Below are 21,455 nucleotides of genomic sequence, written 5' to 3' on the forward strand. Positions count from 1 at the left end.
TTTTCTCTTTCACTGAATGCTATTTTTTGACTTGCCATCTTACCATTTCTATATATATATCTCTCCATTGGACGGAAAACCTATTTTTTCTTGCGTTCACAGAATGGGAAAGGGACGCAGACATGCATGTTCGTTACAATCTATTACACTGCAGCAAAATGACCGGAAAATACTAATGTTTTTAAAAAAAGAAAAGTTCTAGAATAGAACAGCCTTGATTAAGGTGCACTCCAGTCCTGTAGGGGGCAGCAATAAGCCTCATGTTTGGCTTATGCAGCAATATTAAGAAGGATATTTGCTTCTAGACGTTTCTGGTGCCAGACCAGTGTCTAATAAATATGGCGAAGCAATTGTCAATCGGAAGGCTTTTTTTGTTTTTTTTGCTGTTATTGGAATGCAGAAAAATCTGAAAGTAGATGTAGATGAAGGCAACAAACTGCTTAAAATTCAGTCTCATTGTCATGTGAACGGTCTACTGTTAGTATATACTAGCATAAAGAAAAGTGTGTCTGTGTTTATGTATATCTATAGACAGACAGATTGTTTAAACATTAAGCTATATCAGTTTAAACAATCATAAAAATGTACCAAAATGCACATCCCTGGAGTTTATTAGCCTTTGTCTTAACAACAGATACTAAACAACTGGATGGATGGGATGCAACATTTTGGGGATGTGCACTTCAGGAATGCATGAACAGAAAACTTATAAAAAATGTTATTTCTTTTTCAGATTCTTTGGCATTGAGGTGGACAGCAGAAGATGATGGACTACTACCAGACTCTTGGAGTACAAAGAAATGCATCACAAGAAGACATTAAAAAATCGTAAGGAACACTTCCACAAAAGGAAGTCTATTTTTAAAAGTGCTGTCAACCCTAATACAGTTGATTTTACATGGCAGACTGAACTGCAGCTGAACAAAGACCACAGTGCTTATGTTAATCTTGGGACTTACTGGTTTTTAAAACTTAAATCTCACATCTTCCAAGTGTAATAACCATTACCCACAGACAGTTTGCATCTTCATTCATTCATTCCCTCCCCAAAAATCACTACTTTGGTTTTGTCAAGGTTTTTTACTGCATTTCTGACTGAACAAAGCAGCCTAGGATTGCTTGCACATTTTATATCTCGCAGTAAACCTGCTTGCATCATTCAGTGCTGAACTGTGAGTGTTGCACAGCATTGAGAATCTCACAAGCAAGGGAAGCTCCTTCAACTCGAGCTGGCTTTCAGGATGAGAGCAAAAGAACACGTTTCCTACAGTACTGACTGTTTCAAGTTACCTGTCAAGTACTTCTCTAAATATTTAAGATGACTACTGACACCTCTAAAAGCAGACCAGTACAGCTGTGTTGTTTTGCATGTGGAATGCATGGCTTTCTCCTGTGTGATAGTTGGATCAGTTCGTACTGTACGTGGTTCAGTGAATTAAACCGCAAAGTACCCTCTGACTGACTAATATCTTTGTGTGAATGTCCTTCAGATACTCGGGCTGTTTTTATTATTATTATTGATGAATTTATCTTTAAAAATGAAAGCAGTGTAGTTCTTAAATGTTTATTTTATTGAAAAATCCTTTAATTTGTCCATAAGTAAATAAGGAGAATTAGTTCAGGGCACTTTCCAGTTGCCGCATTAGGGATTTGAAGGCTAGCTAGCCGATATTGCGCTTGCCTTTCACCACTAATCTGCTCTGACTGCATTTAAGCTTCTCCAGTGTTCAGTTCAGTTTAAAATCCCAGTGCCCCACACTCATGTTCAAATTCACACTGAAATATATAAATATATATATATATATATATATATATATATATATATATATATATATATATATATATATATATATATATATATATATATATATATATATATATATATATATATATATATATATATATATATATGGTCCAGGTCACATGAGTGGTTGTCCAAATGTCAGTCAGTTGACAAAAAGATAAAGTAAAGGAAAAATTTGTCCCCAGGGGTATTCCAAGGGTAAGGTTTAAATCTTAAGGAAGTTCCCTAACCTTATATTTTAGACACATAATTGAAGCCAACTTAATTGACCAGCAGTGATTTCACGTTTGTCCTAAAGGAAGTAATTTGTTGCCACTGTGAGAACCTATTTTTAACAGAATACTACTAATTGCAGTTTTGATCATTGATGTGTTAGAATTGATTAAAAGGGAATGGGAATTGGGGAATTTATTTAAAAAAATTATTTGGATTTTATTTAATTATTTAGTTTTTTTAGGTGATGGTCATTATTTAAGAACATGCAGTCTGTAATATTCAGAAAGTATGAAATACAAGATATATTGAAAACAAATAACTAGCCTAAATCCTGAAGTGTCTATCCAATCAGAGAGCAACATAAAAGTCAGTTCATAATATTTGTTTATTTAGCAGACGCCTTTATCCAAGGCGACTTACAGTGACTAGAGTGTGTGAACTATGCATCAGCTGCGGAGTCGCTTACAACAACGTCTCATCCAAAAGACGGAGCACAAGGAGGTTAAGTGACTTGCTCAGGATCACACAGTGTCAGTGAGTGAGCGAGCCAGGATTTGAACCGGCATCTTGGTTACAAGCCCTTTTCTTTAACCACTGGACCACACAGCCAGTAATGCAGATATGGCCATGTTTACCCTTTAGTACTGTATGCTGTCCAAGCTCACAACGAGCACTAATGCTGTGTATTGACTGTTTCCCTGACTTGTGTTTTGCAAAAAAAACAGATTTTATGAAAGTCCAGTACAGTATTTTACAGACGTGTCTATGTAACATCTCCTATTACAGCACATAGGACCTATTTCTTTTAGCCTACCGGTTACAGTATTAAGCACAGTATAATGGCACTAAGTGATTTTTGGAGAGCTACTGGTATTTTGTAAATTAGATTATGAATATTGAGTCCCCTTTCCATAAGCTCACACTAATGACGGTAATCCTGTTTTATCATGTAGCGCTTGATTGGGGCTGATGCGTCGAGAGTCTGGGACCAGCACAAACTGACATGCTGGTTGAATGTAGCTCTTTACAATTTTTGTTCCCTCTCAATTTCAGATACAGAAAGTTGGCACTGAAATGGCACCCTGATAAGAACCCGGATAACAAGGAGGATGCAGAGAGGAAATTTAAGGAACTGTCGGAGGCATATGAAGTTCTATCGGATGGTACGTGACTCGGAGTTCAAACACTCGCATGCTTAAGGGAGAGTCCTTGATACAGTGAAACATTATCATTTTGTTTACCATTGTGCTACTATCCATATGCAGCTGCTGGCATTGTTTCCATGTTTTGCAGAAATAAATTATCACGCCCTGAACTGGGAGCGCTGCCTGGAGTACAAGATCAATGTAAACTACCAAGCTTTGAGTCCCCTTGTAGCTGATATATTCTTACTTTAGTAGTGATTTTTAAGCATTCACTCTATGACCTGAGTTTATAGATGGATGAACTGCAATATCAGTTCGCCAGTGCGTTTCGTTTATAATGTAGTTAATAAGTAGAATGCTCATTGAGATACTTGCTGTATGTTCTCTCTTGTAAGTTGCACTAAATGATGTGTTTGCACTTGCTTATCACACAAGGTTTGCAGCACAAGACATAATATGCTGGAGCGTTTGATTAAAAAGGGAGCTGTTGCTTCATTGCCCTTCTGTCACCATGCACAGTTATAAAAGTAAACTCTGACAGATGTCAAAACTGCATTTGTCTAATCTTGAAGCAGGAGTACCTGATGGTTTAGCAGTGTCTGAGTTAACCCGTCGATCTTTACACTTGTTTTTCCTTTCACTTGCAGCCAATAAGCGTGATATTTACGACAGGTATGGTAAAGAAGGCTTGATTGGAGGAGGAGGTGGAGGTACGATTAATATAAACTTATTTGCATGGTGGGAATAATACTAGATAAACTCATTGCATTTTTGTTTGCTTATGTACACTGGGCTGAGAATTCATCCTAATGTAAACTTATAAAATTAAGCACTTTATTGCCATTTAGAATTGGACTTGGTGTTGAATGTTAATCTGTTTCAGTCTATTTTCAGGATCAGTTTGTTGTGAGTTTCAGAGGATCTGTTTTGGTTAACAGCTATGCTGAAGGAACACAACTAATTTTATATTGCAGCCCTTATTAAAAAAAACACACCAATAGATCCACATCCTAGAATTTCCTTAAACAGTAATCCAAAAGAAGATCCTTGTAATAGGAGATACTGTTACTGCTTTAATCGCTTGTGCTTTCACAGGGTATGCAGTTTTATTTGCACTCCCTTTGAGCCATTACAGGATAACACCTTCAGCATTTTAGTGTGATTGTTATACTTGAATTTGTGTTTTCTTTAGGTGGAGGACACTATAACAATGGCGGCTTTGGGTATGGATTTTCATTCCGCAACCCAGAAGATGTGTTCAGGGAATTCTTTGGAGGAAGAGATCCTTTTGCAGATTTCTTTGGTGAGTGACATTCTATTCTGCTGTATATGAGTATGGATCTGGGGAAGCACTTTCTCCCAACTTCAGGGAGCACTGGCAAGCTCGTCTAGTATGCGAATAGGACACTGGTTGTGTATTACGCTGCCAAAGTAAAGATGCAGCATGACCTGTGTATTTTGCCCTGCGACTGTGCAATTTTAGTTTATCATTCTTCCATTAGGTTTGTTTGTACCGTTTAGTTATGTACCGTTTATTTTTGTTTTTTTGTGAGTTCTGTCTGACCCTGCAGGCAATACCGAATCTGAGCAGAACCAAATAACTGGTGAGCACTTGCAGAACACAGTTCCAGCATTGTATTGACTGGTCTTTTAATCTTAAAACAGTCCTGTGTCTCAAGTGGATCCTGTTGTAATAATGGTTTTCTGTTGCTCAAGTGCTCCAGCACTGTATACAAGTCGTGGTCTTCCCAATCTTGTGACTGCAGCCAGTACAGTTTGCATTATCGTCACTTTAGGAAATTTAAAACAGTTTGTGTGAACTCTATAGAGCATTGCCAAAACTTTGAAAAAACATGCATTATAAAGTGGAATCTTAATGTGGTACATTTATACATGCAGTGACTGAAGGGCTTATAACATTTTATGTGGTGGGTTGAGATTAGATTACTTCATATAAAGTAGTTGAGTGTGTCAATCGCACACATGGACTGTGCTTTTTATTGCAGTGAAGTACTGCAAGAACAAAAAGGAACAAGTATTGCAGTAGGAAGTTGATTTAAGAATTCTAAAATGCAGTACTATGAGTCATTTTGGTGTTCAAGTTTATATGTGGGTGCGCGGTGTGTGTGAAAACACATTTCATTGCGAGTCACTGATACCACTGAGCTGGCAAAAGTATGTTTATCATTTGCCAAGCCTAGTGTTTGTGTCTGAGGTTAACCTAGTTGGTCAGCCAGCAGGAAGCCCATCTCCACTGATTATACATAATGGTCTTTCTTCAGCTGATCTGAACGGCAGCAGATCTCAATACCAGCACTGTTTTAGATCAGTGGTTTCACAGGTGGAGCCTAGGTATAGATATCAAATGACCATGGTAATGTTGCTTCTGCATTTGAAATTGTCCCGCATTCTGAATATTTGAAGGATGAAGGGTCTGTAACCCAAAACTTACGTGGTTTCTGTGTGGGTTGACTGAAAAAGCCAGCTTCTTGATAGTGCCAAACCAGTTCTAACTATAGATGAAGGCTAAATCTGTATACAGGCTGCACAAAACACCTAGTCCTGGCTTGGTTGAAGCAGTTCCCCTGGATGCAAGTTGAAAACTAATGCTGGTATTGAGTCAACACCCAAGTGTCAGTGCTTCCTCGAACTGAAAATGCTCATCGATCATACCAGAGGGACCATTGACACTTGAGTGCTGAATACTTTCATATGGCTTTCAGATCATTACATTCATCTCCAACCAGATCCCCTAGTAGTGCTGTGTGCAGGGAATTTAGGACAGCAGTCAAACAAGCCTTTGCCATCCACTGTGATCTACTGACCTGAGTTTTTCTTAAATGAATCCATATTTTGCAGGAAATCATCTAATCTCTTGTTGAATTCTTTTGAAAAGTACTAATGAGAGGTTGTAACTCACACATTCTACTTCAATCTGAACTACAGCAGATGATCCTTTTGATGACTTCTTTGGAAACCAAAGAGGCAGTCGTGGCGTGAGCAGGAGCCGTGCAGGGGGCCCGTTCTTCCATGGGTTCGGTGGTTTCCCTCCCTTCGGAGCAGGGTTTTCTGGGTTCGATCCAGGTATTATTCACATCCTGTTTCTGTGTGTCATATTTAAAACCAGACACCCACAGGTTTGACCAAACTTTTCTATCGTCTGGTTTCGTAGACCGTGATAAGCAGTAATCTTGGGCTACCTAGTGTTACTTTGGGTAAGGTTGTCCAAAATGAGATTAAGTGAAGTCTGTGAAGCCAACCATTATACTTACTTTTTATAATTCCATTATCGTGGTACCTGGTTCAGTAACATACTTCAATAACACTTTTTGTTTAGTGATCTGTTATAAGATTATAAATAATCTATAAACATGTTAATTATGCTATTAACAGTAGAATATGATTAGAAATAAAACTATTATACACTTTTGCTATTGTTTATGATCGCTTATAACAGATCCCTGAACTAAAGTGTTACCCATACTTGTACGTTCTGCTGGTAGCATCAGTCACCCTTGTTTTGGTTCTTGGTTTTTGTTCCTCTCTCTCAATTAGGCTTTACCTCATTCGGGCAAATGGGCGGCGGTGGATTTGCTTCGTTTTCTTCCACTTCATTTGGAGGAGGAGGAGGCGGTGGCGGAATGGGTAACTTCCGATCAGTTTCATCATCCACCAAAATAATTAACGGCAGAAAAATTACCACGAAAAGGTGCGTCTTTCTAATGCTAAACCAGTTAAACTGTGACTTGAGGAGTTTGCTATATTGGAGTCAGGTGACTTGTTTTGGTTTCCGGGTGATACTCAGCAGTTCAAGATGGCTTGAAACACACACACACATTGTCTGATTTCTTGAAGTCTGATCCTGTGTGTCGTACAAGAACAACACACTTTTTTTCCCCAGCTGCCCCTGTCATAGCCTGTCACTGTCACGTGGCTTTAACCATGTTATTGCTATAGACTAGTGCATCCAAAAAGACATGTGACATATGAGTTGAGCTGTGAGGTCCTTGCCAAATTGAGTACAGTCATAAAAATATCCTGTCTTGTATAGCATGCAATTCAGGCATTGAAATAAGATTCCTTTTGCATAGCAGTTCCACCCATTCCAGGTTTTAATACAGGCTTCATTAGCCACAGTGTGTATGTAACAAGCTCAGGTATGTCATATTAAACTCATAGGCATGGATTAAACTGCTGTGCAATAGGTTTCTGTACATCTCTGCACCTCTTCTATACTACCCTGTCACAATCTCCATTGTAAACTATATATAGAATACATAATATATAGAATACTATTAACCAGCTGTACAATGCAATGCCCGTTTAACACACATGATTATGTAGAAAAGGGTATGCACTGTAATCTTAATGACTAGTGTAAAATGTTTCTTTTAACCTGTGTCTTTCAGAATCCTAGAGAATGGGCAGGAGCGAGTCGAGGTTGAGGAAGACGGGCAGTTAAGATCTCTCACTATAAATGGTAAGGAGCAGCTCCTACGGTTGGATAACAAGTAGCTCCACGCAGCCTGTTTGAGTCAAAGCAAGTGCTTCAACAATGTTCACCTTTTCTGTTTAATATGAGGAGGTTGTTTTGGAAGATACCTTGAACGGACTGTATTTCCACAATTTACCCAACGTATTTCTGAATTGGAGCCTATGAGATGTTGCGTTGTATTGCAGTTTGCTTTTGTTGGGACCATATTCTATTAGTAGTACCATAATATTCCTGTTTGTTCATTTTGATGTACTTCTTTTCTGTAAGCACTTTGCTGTGTTGCATTTGTTTCCCTAGATGTACATTGCCTTTTAGCTTGTTGGGGCCAGACAAAATGTTCATTTTACTGAAGCATTAAGTGTTTTTTTTTTTTTTTCAGACTAGAAAATTGAACCTTGCTTTAATATTAAACTGCTTTCTAACTTGTCTTTTTTGTACATGCCATTAATAATGATGCTAATAAATTAATAGTATTAATATGCATTGTTTTATTTGTTTAAACAACCCAGCAGTTATTCATTTCTGCATGAATGCCAATAATAAGCGCTGTTATATATCATTTATGTTGCTGTTGCATAACCAGTTGCAAAATAAACAGATTTTTTTTTTTCTGTAATTTGCTAAATAAGTCATTTGGAATCAATAAATTGTTTGTTACATCCTTCCTAGGGATGTTGTAATTATGGAGTCTGTGTGATGATTTAGAAGTACCATGAAGCTAGCATTTGATGTCCAGTACCCTGATCAAGGTGCACAATAACACACATAGCCAATCAGAGCTGCAGAAAAATAGTAGAGGAGAGAGAGGATCAGTTTGGAGGGGAAGCAAGGTGGGGGGGTGGGGTGGGGTGGGGGGGGGTGGGGGATGATGATCCAAACATTTAAGTCAAAGCAATGCAGGCAACAGAGAAAGGGAAGCTGCTGTATATCATGTTCCAACCAGAAGGGTTTACAACAGAAAGAACGTAGAACGAACGACTTAAGGACTCGATCCTGAATGAGTGCACCATACAAGTTAGGTTATTTTTATTAATAACTGCTATGGCAGCCTTTTTAAAGCACTTGCTGATCACTTTTCACATTTGTGCTTTAGCGTATATGCTGCTGTCGACTCGGTATTCACGCTTTTCATGCATTCATTCTCATGTCAAAAATGCCTGCTTAATGGAATGTAACATGCATTGGACTCAATGCAGTGTGTGGCACTTTACTAATTGTAAACACATTGGTTTGGGTGGTCCCAACTGTAAGATTGCTATTACAATTGATGTTGAATATTTCCTAGGTTACAGAACATTTTGAGCTTGTCTCGCACTGCCGGATTTTTGATACAGTAGATACAGGGATACATTTTTCTAGCTGTTGAATTGTAATTGAAAAATATTGGATGGAGAGAAAAGATTTAGAATTTCGCCCATTAGGCTGTTCTCCAGAATTGTATTGGTACATTTTCAAATATATAAAGTGTTGATATACAGTCACAGAATATGAAATAAACTTAGAACTCTGAATGTTGTGAAATCCATCCTGAAAGGAATGTGTGGCCTTGCCCTCAAGTCCTTCTGAAAGCACTTTTCACAGTTACTGCATTCCTTGCTATTGCCACAGGAATAAATTACAAGTACATACAAATGATTTATTGCAGTAGGACATTTATTAGTGTTTCTAAGTGTATTCGAGTGAAACAAATAATACTTGCGCTTGTATAATGTACACAATACCAGCAGTCACACACCCAGTGTTTAATGTTCAGACTGGTTTCGGTCTTGGAAGGTCATTTTGTTTAAATGGGTATCCCATGTAATATAAAATTGCTTTTGGTACAAACGGTGTAGTGACCTTATTACTTCCACATCTCATTACTGTTAATGCAAAATCCACCGCTTGAGCATCAGTCTTCTACTAAGCGGGGGTTCACATAACTGGTACGTATGCGAACCAATAAAGAAATCCAACTTCCGTATTTTTCTTTAAGATGCAAAGGTGTACCATACATCAGTATATTTAACAGGAACACATCTTTCATAAAAGCAGCAAGGGTGATCACGCTTGCAAGATGAGCCATACCTGCCTAGAGACTGGGAGTCTGACAACAATCTCTGGGAGGGTTCAAATTTAACTACAGTCGCTCCCTGCTAGCGCTATCATTGGCTGCTTCAAGATATTACAAAACAGAGTGATAGATGGAACCATGGTGGAACTGCTCCAGTTCATCAGATCGCTAATGTTCTTCTAATCGGCACTTGAAACAACCAGTTATGGGCAGTGGCATTAAGGAACTTAGAGGGGGTGAGAGGAGGTGTCGACATTTGAAAGCTGTTTCATTTAAATATGAGTTTAAAAAATGTATTTACATAACCATTTCAGTTAAATACTATTTATGTCCTCCGTTATTTATATGCAGTTGTGTTCTCAAGCGAACGTGTTGAACAACACTAATACAGTGACAAAGTGTTTGAATCCCCAGGGTGGCAGTGTGTGCGCAGGATAGTGAAATAGAGAGAATGTGTGATGATTTGTTTAACATTGTACTGTATTAACCAGAAATCTGGACTCCTACTTAAACAGTTAGAAATTATTATTGCTGTCTGACGCTGCCATCCCAGTCGCTTGAGCTGCCTGAGACGGAGATGGAGCTAGACAGTGACTTGATGACTTGATGACTGCTGATTTTGGTGCGTACCAAATCATTTCTGCTGGTACTCCCATGAGAATCTAATGTTAAAAGTCACGTGAACGCCTGATTATAAGCTTAGCATGGTGTGGCAGAGGAGTTTAGTACCCTTATTAACCATGTTGATCCACTTACATATGTACTAGTATCTTCCAGCTACTGCATTTTGAAAAAGAAAATGGTTATAAAAAAAAATATAATCATATAAATAAATGAGAAATTACTACATGGACCTACATAGTTATTATGGGTTTTATTCCTGACAAGTGGCACAATGTAGGAGACAGAAAACAGCTGTGATACGTACCCCTGTGTGCATCTCCCTGCCAGTGATTCAGTATGGTGCCCGAGCTGCTAGAAAATGAGTTCTTGCTTTATTCTCTTCACGTAAGGTTGTCTGCTCCAGAGCTCCAGTCTCTTAGCTGGGGTTACGCTGCCAGTGAAGGCTTTATGTGTGTGTGTGTATCATATATGAATAAAAAACTGTAGTCGGGATTTATGCAATCATCAGAATTAAGAGCCAAAATAAAATTACAGAAAAAAAAAAAAATTACAATTTTTTTATTTTTTTTTTATTTGTGTATAGATATAAATATATATAAATTGTAGGTGGCTCCTTTGTACAGCGGTATCAGCACTATGCTTTAGTGCAAGAGGTCCCAGGTTCGCACCTGCCCTCCGCCTGTGTGTGGATTGCTTTGCCCTTTGTGAGGTGCCTGTCTGCAGGAAACTGGATTGCATTATATATACAGCTCTGGAAAAAATTAAGAGACCACTGCAAAATTATCAGTTTCTCTGGTTTTACTATTTATAGGTATGTGTTTGGGTAAAATGAACATTTGTTGTGTTATTCTATAAACTACTGACAACATTTCTCCCAAATTCCAAATAAAAATATTGTCATTTAGAGCATTTATTTGCAGAAAATGACAACTGGTCAAAATAACAAAAAAGATGCAGTGTTGTCAGACCTTGAATAATGCAAAGAAAATAAGTTCATATTCATTTTTAAACAACACAATACTAATGTTTTAACTTAGGAAGAGTTCAGAAATCAATATTTGGTGGAATAACCCTGATTTTCAAGCACAGCTTTCATGCGTCTTGGCATGCTCTTCACCAGTCTTTCACATTGATGTTGGGTGACTTTATGCCACTCCTGGCGCGAAAATTCAAGCAGCTCGGCTTTGTTTGATGGCTTGTGACCATCCATCTTCCTCTTGCTCACATTCCAGAGGTATTCAATGGGGTTCAGGTCTGGAGATTGGGCTGGCCATGACAGGGTCTTGATCTGGTGGTCCTCCATCCACACCTTGATTGACCTGGCTGTGTGGCATGGAGCATTGTCCTGCTGGAAAAAACCAATCCTCAGAGTTGGGGAACATTGTCAGAGCAGAAGGAAGCAAGTTTTCTTCCAGGACAACCTTGTACTTGGCTTGATTCATGCGCCCTTCACAAAGACAAATCTCCCCGATTCCAGCCTTGCTGAAGCACCCCCAGATGAGTCCAATTTTCAGCTTTGCCCAACACCTGGTCGTCTAATGGTTAGACGGAGACCTGGAGAGGCCTACAAGCCACAGTGTCTTGCACCCACTGTGAAATGTGGTGGAGGATCGGTGATGATCGGGGGGTGCTGCAGCAAGGCTGGAATCGAGCAGCTTTGGCATGAATTAAGCCAAGTACAAGGTTGTCCTGGAAGAAAACTTGCTTCCTTCTGCTCTGACAATGTTCCCCAACTCTGAGGATTGGTTTTTCCAGCAGGACAATGCTCCATGCCACACAGCCAGGTCAGTCAAGATGTGGATGGAGGACCACCAGATCAAGACCCTGTCATGGCCAGCCCAATCTCCAGACCTGAACCCCATTGAAAACCTCTGGAATGTGATCAAGAGGAAGATGGATGGTCACAAGCCATCAAACAAAGCCGAGCTGCTTGAATTTTCGCGCCAGGAGTGGCATAAAGTCACCCAACATCAATGTGAAAGACTGGTGAAGAGCATGCCAAGACGCATGAAAGCTGTGCTTGAAAATCAGGGTTATTCCACCAAATATTGATTTCTGAACTCTTCCTAAGATAAAACATTAGTATTGTGTTGTTTAAAAATGAATATGAACTTATTTTCTTTGCATTATTCGAGGTCTGACAACACTGCATCTTTTTTGTTATTTTGACCAGTTGTCATTTTCTGCAAATAAATGCTCTAAATGACAATATTTTTATTTGGAATTTGGGAGAAATGTTGTCAGTAGTTTATAGAATAACACAAAAATGTTCATTTTACCCAAACACATATCTATAAATAGTAAAACCAGAGAAACTGATAATTTTGCAGTAGTCTCTTAATTTTTTCCAGAGCTATATATGTGTGTGTAACACCTTCCCAATATAGGAGCGTACAGAAACAGCACAACATGTCTTCAGTTGTAAAATATCACAATGTAGAGACTATGCCAGTTCAGTGCGATGAGGCACAGGACACATTGTAGGATACCTTCAGGTTCTTTTAATTCAGATAACAGATCTCACATTTCAGGAACAAGGTCGCCAAGAAAATCACACATAAGTTCAGTAGAAGTTTGTTTATTTTAAAAATCCAACAGCTACACATTGTCTAAAAAAAATAAATCTAAAACATCCGCAATGTCTGTACGAGAGAGAGAGAGAGAGAGAGAGTGCGAGCAGCATCACAAAATCCACAAAAGCAAGACTTGCTACAAAAGATTTTCCTATAATTTTGTTTTAGAGAAATTTCTAGAAATTATAAATGTCCATTGGGGTGTGTATGTGTGTGTGTGTGTGTGTGTGTGTATATATTGTTTTCTGTCATTTCTAATTATTCTATTGAAACATATAAATTAAAGTAGCAATTCAGCTTTATAATAGCAAAGTATTACATAACATGCATAAATGAAAAATAACATGCAGAAACTAATTTCATACTTTGATAAAAGTTTTTAGGCAATCAACATATTTTGTGTGAAACCCATTCGTTGCTAATTATTGACAATTATCGTCATTGATAACCAACACCAGATGATAATTATAGAATAAATACATAATTATCAAGTGCTGAAAAATAAATTAGAAATTTGTGCTGAAAAAAAGCAACAAACAAGGTTAAAACTAATGAGTACAGCAACTATCTCAAAATGACACTGATACAACTAAAGGGAAAGGAGGAACGGTTTACCGAAAAACACTGTGTGGGCTATTTATTTACAAACACAGGAGAACAGGAACTACTAAAACTAGCTCCAGGTGTGGAAGACCAAGAAAGATTTCTGCAAAATCTGGAAAATTTGTTCGAGCAACCCGGCAAAATCCTCTGCTGAAAAAGATTTGACACGAGAGAAGATGGTCAAGTAATTCACATGTGAACAGTTCAGCGATCCTTTAACAAGATGAATGTCCATGGGCAAAAACCAAGATGCAAACCTTTGTTAAAAACAATACACAAAAAAGTGATTGTTTTTCACTGGATTCTTGAAGAAGCCTGATGATTTATTCAATTAAATTTTATGGTTAGACAAATCGAAAATATTTTCTCACCAAAGCAACAGCATGTTTGGAGGAAGAAAGAATTGTGTGATGGGATGGGTTTGTTTTTCTGCCTCAGGCACTGGCGACCTTTGTATTGTAGAAGGATCAATGAATGCTGCAAAATATCAGGAAATTTAAACTCTCATGTGTTACCCAGTGCCAGAAGGCTTATTGGACGGAAGTTTGACCCTAACCATTCGGCAATGTCTACAAAGGAAGGTTACGGTTATGGATTGGCCATCTCAGTCTCCAGACTTGAATCCCAATGAGATGATGTGTTATTGACTTGAAGGCTGCTGTTGTAAAAAGGAAACCAAAGTCAATTGCAGAACGCAAAGCTGTATTTGTTGAAGAATGGGCAAAAATATCTCTGGAAAGATGCCAGGAACTGCTTTCAAAATACAAAAAAAGAGCTGGGATTTGAACTGGGGACCTCCCGGTTACACTGGACCACACAGCCTGCACCTAATTGTCAAAGTATGAAATTATTTTGTTGCATGTTATTTTTCATTTTATGCATGCTATGTAATAACTATATTTCAATAGAAGTTAGAAATGATAGAAATCACTTTGTGGTTTTTCTAATTTTTTTAAACTGCCCAAATACTTTTGCACTGGACTGTATGATATAGGTGTGAAAGTAGGTATAACTGCAATGTACATAGCTGAAGAAAGCTTTTGTCTGAAATGTCCTAATATACAGTGGCTCTCAAAAGTATTCACCCCCCCCTTGGACTTTTCCACATTTTATTGTGTTACAACATGGAATCAAAATAGATTTAATTAGGAGTTTTTGCCACTGATCAACACAAAAAAAGTCCATAATATCAAAGTAAAAAATAAAATCTACAAATTGTTCTAAATTAATTAAAAATACAAAACAGAAATTAACTGATTGCGTAAGTATTCCCCACCTTGAGTCAATATTTGGTAGAGGCACCTTTGGCAGCAATTACAGCCATGAGTCTCTACCAGCTTCGCACATCTGGACACTGCAATTTTTGCCCATTCTTTGCAAAATTGCTCAATCTCCGTCAAGTTGGATGAGGACCTTTGATGAATAGCAATCCTCAACTCTTTCCACATATTCTCAATTGGATTGAGGTCCAGGCTTTGACTGGACCACTCCAGGACATTGACCTTTTTGTTTTTAAGCCACTCCAGTGGGGCTTTGGCTGTATGTTTGGGGGTCATTGTCCTGCTGGAAGATGAATCTTCTCACAAGTCCCAGGTCTCTTGCAGACTTCAGCAGATTGTTCTCCAGGATTTCTCTGTACTTTGCTGCATCCAATTTGCCCTCTATTTTCACGAGATTTCCAGGCCCTGACTCAGAGAAGCATCCCCATAGCATGATGCTGCCACCACCATGCTTCACGGTAGGGATGATGTTCTCAGGATGTTGTCCGGTTTTAGGCTTTCGCCAAACATAGTGCTTAGCGTTGAGCCCAAAAAACATGCCTTCTGGCAAACTCTAGCTGAGATTTGACTTGAGTTTTTTTTCAACAATGGCTTTCTTTTTTGCCACTCTCCCATAACGGCCAGTTTTGTGAAGCACCCGGGCTATTGTTGCAGTATGCACGGTGTCTCCCAGCTCAGCCGTGGAAGACTGTAACTTTTTTAGAATTGCCATAGGCCTCTTGGTGGCCTTTTGTGTACATCCAAAAAAAAAATAACTTGTCATTTTTTCATATAGACATGTAAGGTGTTGCAGTACCCAGGGCCATGTATAGTGAACACAATGACACTGTATAATTGTGCATTATTGTGCCACATTTCATATTTTAGAATGTGTATATGTTTTTTTAGAGTTAACGCAAATTTATTTCTATTTTTTTATTAATTAGTTGATTATGGTAAAGCATACCTCATGTACTGTTCTAAAGATAGACTGGCTTGAATTTAATTTAATGTGTTTAGTTCTGTTTTAATCCACATTCTGATGACTGGTAAAAATATTAGCGGTGTGTCATTGCCATTCATGCAGCTGGTGTCTCCTTTTGAGTTTAATTCATTTTCTTTCACACGTGTGATTCTACTGGGATGCCTGCCAGCATGGCTTAAACCTTATGGCAGTAAATCCCACATCAGTGCTACTTCAGCATGCATTTAAAACAAGATATAATTGGATATGGGTTATGAGTGAATGTGTGTAGGCAGTGCTTAATCAAGGGTCGCTTCAGAGTGCAACCGTCTCCAGAGGTAACCTGGAGATTTCTGCTGTGAATTCCATTATCCCGCCTCGGAAAAGAGAATGCTGTCATTACAGTCCAGGGGGGTTTGAGAAGCACATTTCAACATTATAAGTTAAAATCACATGCAATCGGACCATTTTTTGCTGCCCCACAATATATGTCGCTATTTTTCTACTGGGGATGAATTCTAGATAGGCTTGTGTGTTAGGAAAAGACTGGCTCTACCAGCCAGTTCATTCATTCAGTTTAGATGGTACTGTCTCTTTGCTTTTGTTTTGATGGGTTGTAATGGCCTTTAATTGCCACCAAAGCAAAAGACAGGTGCTTTAAAAAAATGGTTTGCTGTCAGGTCTATATTAGATCAACTCTTGGAGGCCTCAAACAATCTGGATCATATATTACTGATACAGAGGGCCTTGTGATGGAAGCAGGCTGTGCTTTTAAAAAATGGAGTGCCTGTGGCGCTGCCTGAAGGGCTCTGTGTATGCCCTCAAGCAAACATGGCATGGAAGAGAACAGAGGCCCAGTGCATTCAAACTGCACTCCTTCCTGCCTGAATGAATCTGTCAACCAGCATCTTTGATTAAGGCTAGCAGTGACAGTGAGTGCTAAACATGAACACAGTACCCACTTAAACCACCAGACATCATTAGCATCTGGATGAGGTCTGTTGAAGTCCAAAAGGTTTGTGGTTGAGGTATGTTGAAGTCCAAGATGATTGTGGTTAAGGTATGTTGAAGTCCAAGAGGTTTGTGCTTGAGGTGCGTTGAAGTCCTTACCTCGTTTGGTCTACCAGTATGTCTTCAGTTGCCTCTGAAAATGGAAACAATCTTGATGTAAGATAGTGTAACAGGGCACACTGACCCATGTTTGTCTGCATTCAGGGTTTTAGAGCTTATAACCTCATCTACTCCGTCTCTCACTGATGGGACAGGACATAGTCTGTAACAGCAGTGTATCATACAACACTGCCCATTACAAGAGCAGATTTCAAATTACTCTCACAAACCCACAGTTTAGTGATGAGCCAAGACATAATTTGTAAGGGCCATGTATCACACAACTGTAGCACACAGCCAGTCCTGAAGTTGATAGCAGTTACACAACATGTGTTTTCAGCATATCTTCAAAGCCTCAGTTTCGTTGACACAGCTCATGATGTTATCAAATGTTCTTACTTTGTGTACTGCGCATGCCCACCCTATTTTCACCCTGCACTGCGCAGGACCAGATTTGTTTTCCATAAAACAGAGGACGCTCATCATAAACTGCTACCTTTTTTTTTTTTTTTTTTGGATGAGAAAGCACGTATTTTGTAAAGTTACATTTTACTCCACATGTAATAATTTGTTTTATATTAAATACAGACAGCTGGTGTTAATTAACGGTAAAGTGTACTATAGAGCTAGGTACATTTTTTAAATAAGGCAAAAGATAAGGCAACTATAAGCAAATTCTATACATTGAAGTGCGGTGTTTACTTGACACTAGTATAAGTAACACCTTTGTAAAGCTGTTGTGGTTGGTTTCTGTCTCATTCAGTGGCTGCATTCAAGTCTACAGTTACCTAGGATGCAGTTGCTTAGTAAACTAATCTTGGGCTATTCTTTGTACTGTTGAATGGATTTCTGTAACAGTGTAACACCACCCTCTACTGGTTACAATTTCGTTTGTCATGTATTTTATATTGATATAAGGATGTCATTTTTATAATGGTACTTGTTTGCTGATAGGTGTTAAGGGAGGTTATGATAAGATGTCAATTATTTCTCACATACCAGTTTTTGTCATTCTTGGCCAGCCAAAGGCATGTCCCCTCCCACCTGAATTGTTCAAAGTGAGATCAGCTTTAACAGCCAGCAGGAAATGTGTCAAACAGTCTGCAAATAAACATTGTGTTTAAACTATTTTCAACACAGCTTTGTTAAACGATCAATAGACTAGCCAGCAGGTGTTGTACTATGCCATAGTGTTAAAGAGACTACCGTTCAAAGTAACCACATCTTAACTGCCTGCTGAGTGGGGGTATGCTTACGTGGCATTACTGAGACAAGGGATTGTGTTTCACTGTTTCGTACAAACCCTTAGGGATGCTTTCTGTGTCACCTGTGTAAAACTTCAACTTATAAGTTCAGCAAATACAGTTTTTTTTCTAACAACTGGAATTAGGAGAGGGGCATTTTTATTACTGGTGTTTTGTACTTGTGAAGACTTTGGGTCCCCCTTGTGGCCATTCCAAACACAGCCGTACCGTCAGACCAATTATTTTTACTCTGCAGCAAGGCCTCCGTGGTCATTTATGATTAAACGAGTACCATATATATATATATATATATATATATATATATATATATATATATATATAATATATATAAGAGAGAGAGAGAGAGAGAGAGAGAGAGAGAGAGAGAGAGAGAGAGAGAGAGAGAGAGAGAGAGAGCATTTATTTAGCTCTTTTATACAAAATATCGCAAAGAACTGTACAGTACATAGCAGAAGAAAGAACAAACCACAATATATTTGTATAGTTTGTCACACATACAACTGTCACAATTAGACCATTTAAATAACAGAGTTAAACAGTGTACACTTAATACAAAAGCAGCAATTTTAAAGTTACATTAAAACCCACTAAGATAAGAAAGCTATTTTATAAAAGTGTGTATTTAGTTTTGACTTGAAAGCTGTAACGGTCCCAGCTTCACTGACAAACGAAGGCAGAGCATTCCATAATTTAGGAGCTCTACAAGAAAAAGCCCTCCCTGTCGTATTGCTCTTGTTGACCCTAGGAATAACCAGCAGCCCCTCATCCTGTGATCTCAGAGTGCGGTTTGGAACACATTGGGCCCAGAGTGTTCTGATGTGCCTTATTCAAGGGTGGATCAGAATGGGCTAGGAAGGGTTAACCAAGATTGTTTAATATTTTTCATTTTATTTTCTAACACTAGAAATTTTCTCCCTGGTCCTCCTTCTCTTCTGTTGAAGACCTTTTGGTTCATTTCTTACTTTTTTTTACATTAATTTGGAGACTACAGCTATTTAAAAAGGAACACAATATACTCTTACATGTTCACAGTACTGTAAAGTGAAGGCATTTTGCTGTGTCCTTTCTGAAGTGCCCCGAGTTTGGCAGCACTAATAATAATAATAACATGTGAATCTTACCAGCATCCGGTGTTTGTTCAGAATCACAAAACGGGAGACAGGGCACAGTGCAACAAGCATCCCTGAGTTTGCATATTGCATGTTATGCAATATGCATAACATGCAATTTATCATATGCAATATGCATATGATAAAGAATTTATCATAATTGAGACAACGTGTTCTTCCGACAGATTGTTTAAAATAGAAAATAAAATATACATGAATATTGTCCAATTCTATAGGACAATATTAGTATGAGAGAGCCGCTAGCTACCATGGGATAATATTGGAGTTTCCCTAGCAGGAAATGTAAAAAGGCTCCTTTCATTAAAAAATACATCTTGAGTCTTTGCTGCAGGAATCTACCGGTACACCCTGGGGGAGAAAAAAAAAAAAAAACATCACTAATGAATATAAAAAAAAGTAGCACTCGTCCATCACTGATGGAATCTATTTGTAATTTCACGCTCTGGACTTCAGAAGGGATTGCATTTGAACATGCACTCCTCGGCGCTCATCACAGCCTTTGTGCAGCTTAGCTGGGCTGATAGCAGGCTTATGAAAACTTTGCTCATCACAGAGATAAGCTGAACCAACCAAATGGGACGCACGTGGTGTACTTCTGAAGGAGGCTGGTGGTTACATCTCTATGTAAGCTAAAAACGGCACTGAAGAAATAATGCAATTATAATAATAACTGTAACCTAGTTAGTGAGTTTCTCTGTTAAATAATAAACACAATGGATAATAAATAATAATAATAATAATAATAATAATAATAATAATAATAATAATAATAATAATAATAATAGGCTAGCCCAGCTGCTTATTCTTCTGCCCATGGTGCAGCTGGTTGAGAATGCTGTGTCACAGTCAGGTCAACTTTTTTACCCAAATAAATAGCCAAGACCCCTGAAAGGTTTAAATCAGAGATTGATTTGCCTCTTCAAAGCCATGGCTCTCTAATATGGAGGGATCTCTTTAGAGCTGGTCCTCAACAAAAGCTAACTTCATTCAGCCTTTACAAAAACACAAATAAAAACACGACCCGACCAAGTAACCGCGACGTTTAAAATGCCATGCATTCGTTACAGTGCAGGGCACTGTGGCTGTGCTTTGTAGTCTCAATTAAAACGCTCTTTGATTTCAGCAATGAGAAGCCTTTATGAGTATTACAAGATCTCATTATCGTGGACTCTTTGGTACTTTGTAATTTAATGATAATACATGAATTGTGTTGCTGTTTGTGTTTTTTTCTTGGGGCATTTGTTTTATAATTCAGGTAAGGATTCAGAAACAGATATCAAATAAGAAAGCTAATTATATAGGAGTTTTGTATTGTCAGGCCTCTAGCTAATAATAATAATAATAATAATAATAATAATAATAATAATAATAATAATAATAATAATAATAATAATAAAAGCCTGTATAACCTAGTTATTCACTAGTTTTGCAGCATGGTCTCCATTCATTAACATGTCTTACTTCTGAGGTAATGTTAAAAACGTTTTTGCATTTTTATTTTTATGGAGGAATTGAATGTGTTTCCTTTACCAGGGAACAGGTGGTAGTCTTCTTATAATTGAACAAGGTTCCAAAGTGCAGGTGTCTTTTGCTTCATGTGTAATACATGAGAAATTAAACAGTGACTAAAGGATTGTGATGCAAAGTTAGAATTGATGTTATTGGATGATCTAAACATAAAGTGGATGTATTGGGCTAATAACAGAACAATTACAAGAAGAAACATATTCATTTGATCTGTGTCAAATCATTAGTGGACCTACCAGACTAACACTTAATCTAATACTTTGTAATAACCCTAATTGTATTATAAGTACTTACAATTTAATCAATGGTCTATTTGATCATAACTTTGGTAAGTAGAAAACTGACCAAAAAAGCATTTTCATAACTGCTTGAATAAAAGAGATAAAAACAAACAAAAAAATAAAACAAATCTCTCTATCTTTGAGAATGAAACAGATTAGTTGGGATGGAGTGTTGGAAAGTACAGGCATAGATACTGGATGTAGGGCCCTTCTAAGAGAATTACAGGATGTTATTGATAGATTCTCAGTACCAACTAAAGTCAAACCAAGATCAGAAAATTGCTTACCTTGGATAAATGAATTTATATGGGATCTTATAAAGAAAAGAGATTTAGCATTACAATCTTCATTAAAAAGTGGAAGAGATAATGATCATAAAGGATTAAGAAATAAAGTAGTTAGGGAA

The 21,455-nt window shown here is 37.9% G+C and overlaps 1 protein-coding gene across 4 annotated transcripts in view; it reads left to right on the forward strand.

The window, feature by feature from the left end:
• Window positions 1-21,455, forward strand: part of LOC121314066 (dnaJ homolog subfamily B member 6-like) — a 43,509-nt gene that overhangs the window by 13,975 nt on the left and 8,079 nt on the right. For 2 of the 4 annotated variants that reach the window (XM_041246883.1, XM_041246885.1), the window contains exons 2-8: window positions 734-828; window positions 3,074-3,183; window positions 3,813-3,875; window positions 4,358-4,468; window positions 6,112-6,249; window positions 6,721-6,874; window positions 7,575-7,645. In XM_041246883.1, coding sequence (XP_041102817.1) covers window positions 764-828; window positions 3,074-3,183; window positions 3,813-3,875; window positions 4,358-4,468; window positions 6,112-6,249; window positions 6,721-6,874; window positions 7,575-7,645 — 712 coding nt within the window. In that variant the 5' untranslated portion in view covers window positions 734-763. Of the gene's footprint in view, window positions 1-733; window positions 829-3,073; window positions 3,184-3,812; window positions 3,876-4,357; window positions 4,469-6,111; window positions 6,250-6,720; window positions 6,875-7,574; window positions 8,341-21,455 lie in introns of those variants that run through there. The other 2 variants (XM_041246884.1, XM_041246886.1) reach the window with 2 other exon arrangements.

This window comes from Polyodon spathula, chromosome 4, assembly GCF_017654505.1.
Source record: "Polyodon spathula isolate WHYD16114869_AA chromosome 4, ASM1765450v1, whole genome shotgun sequence".
NCBI classification, from domain to species: domain Eukaryota; kingdom Metazoa; phylum Chordata; class Actinopteri; order Acipenseriformes; family Polyodontidae; genus Polyodon; species Polyodon spathula.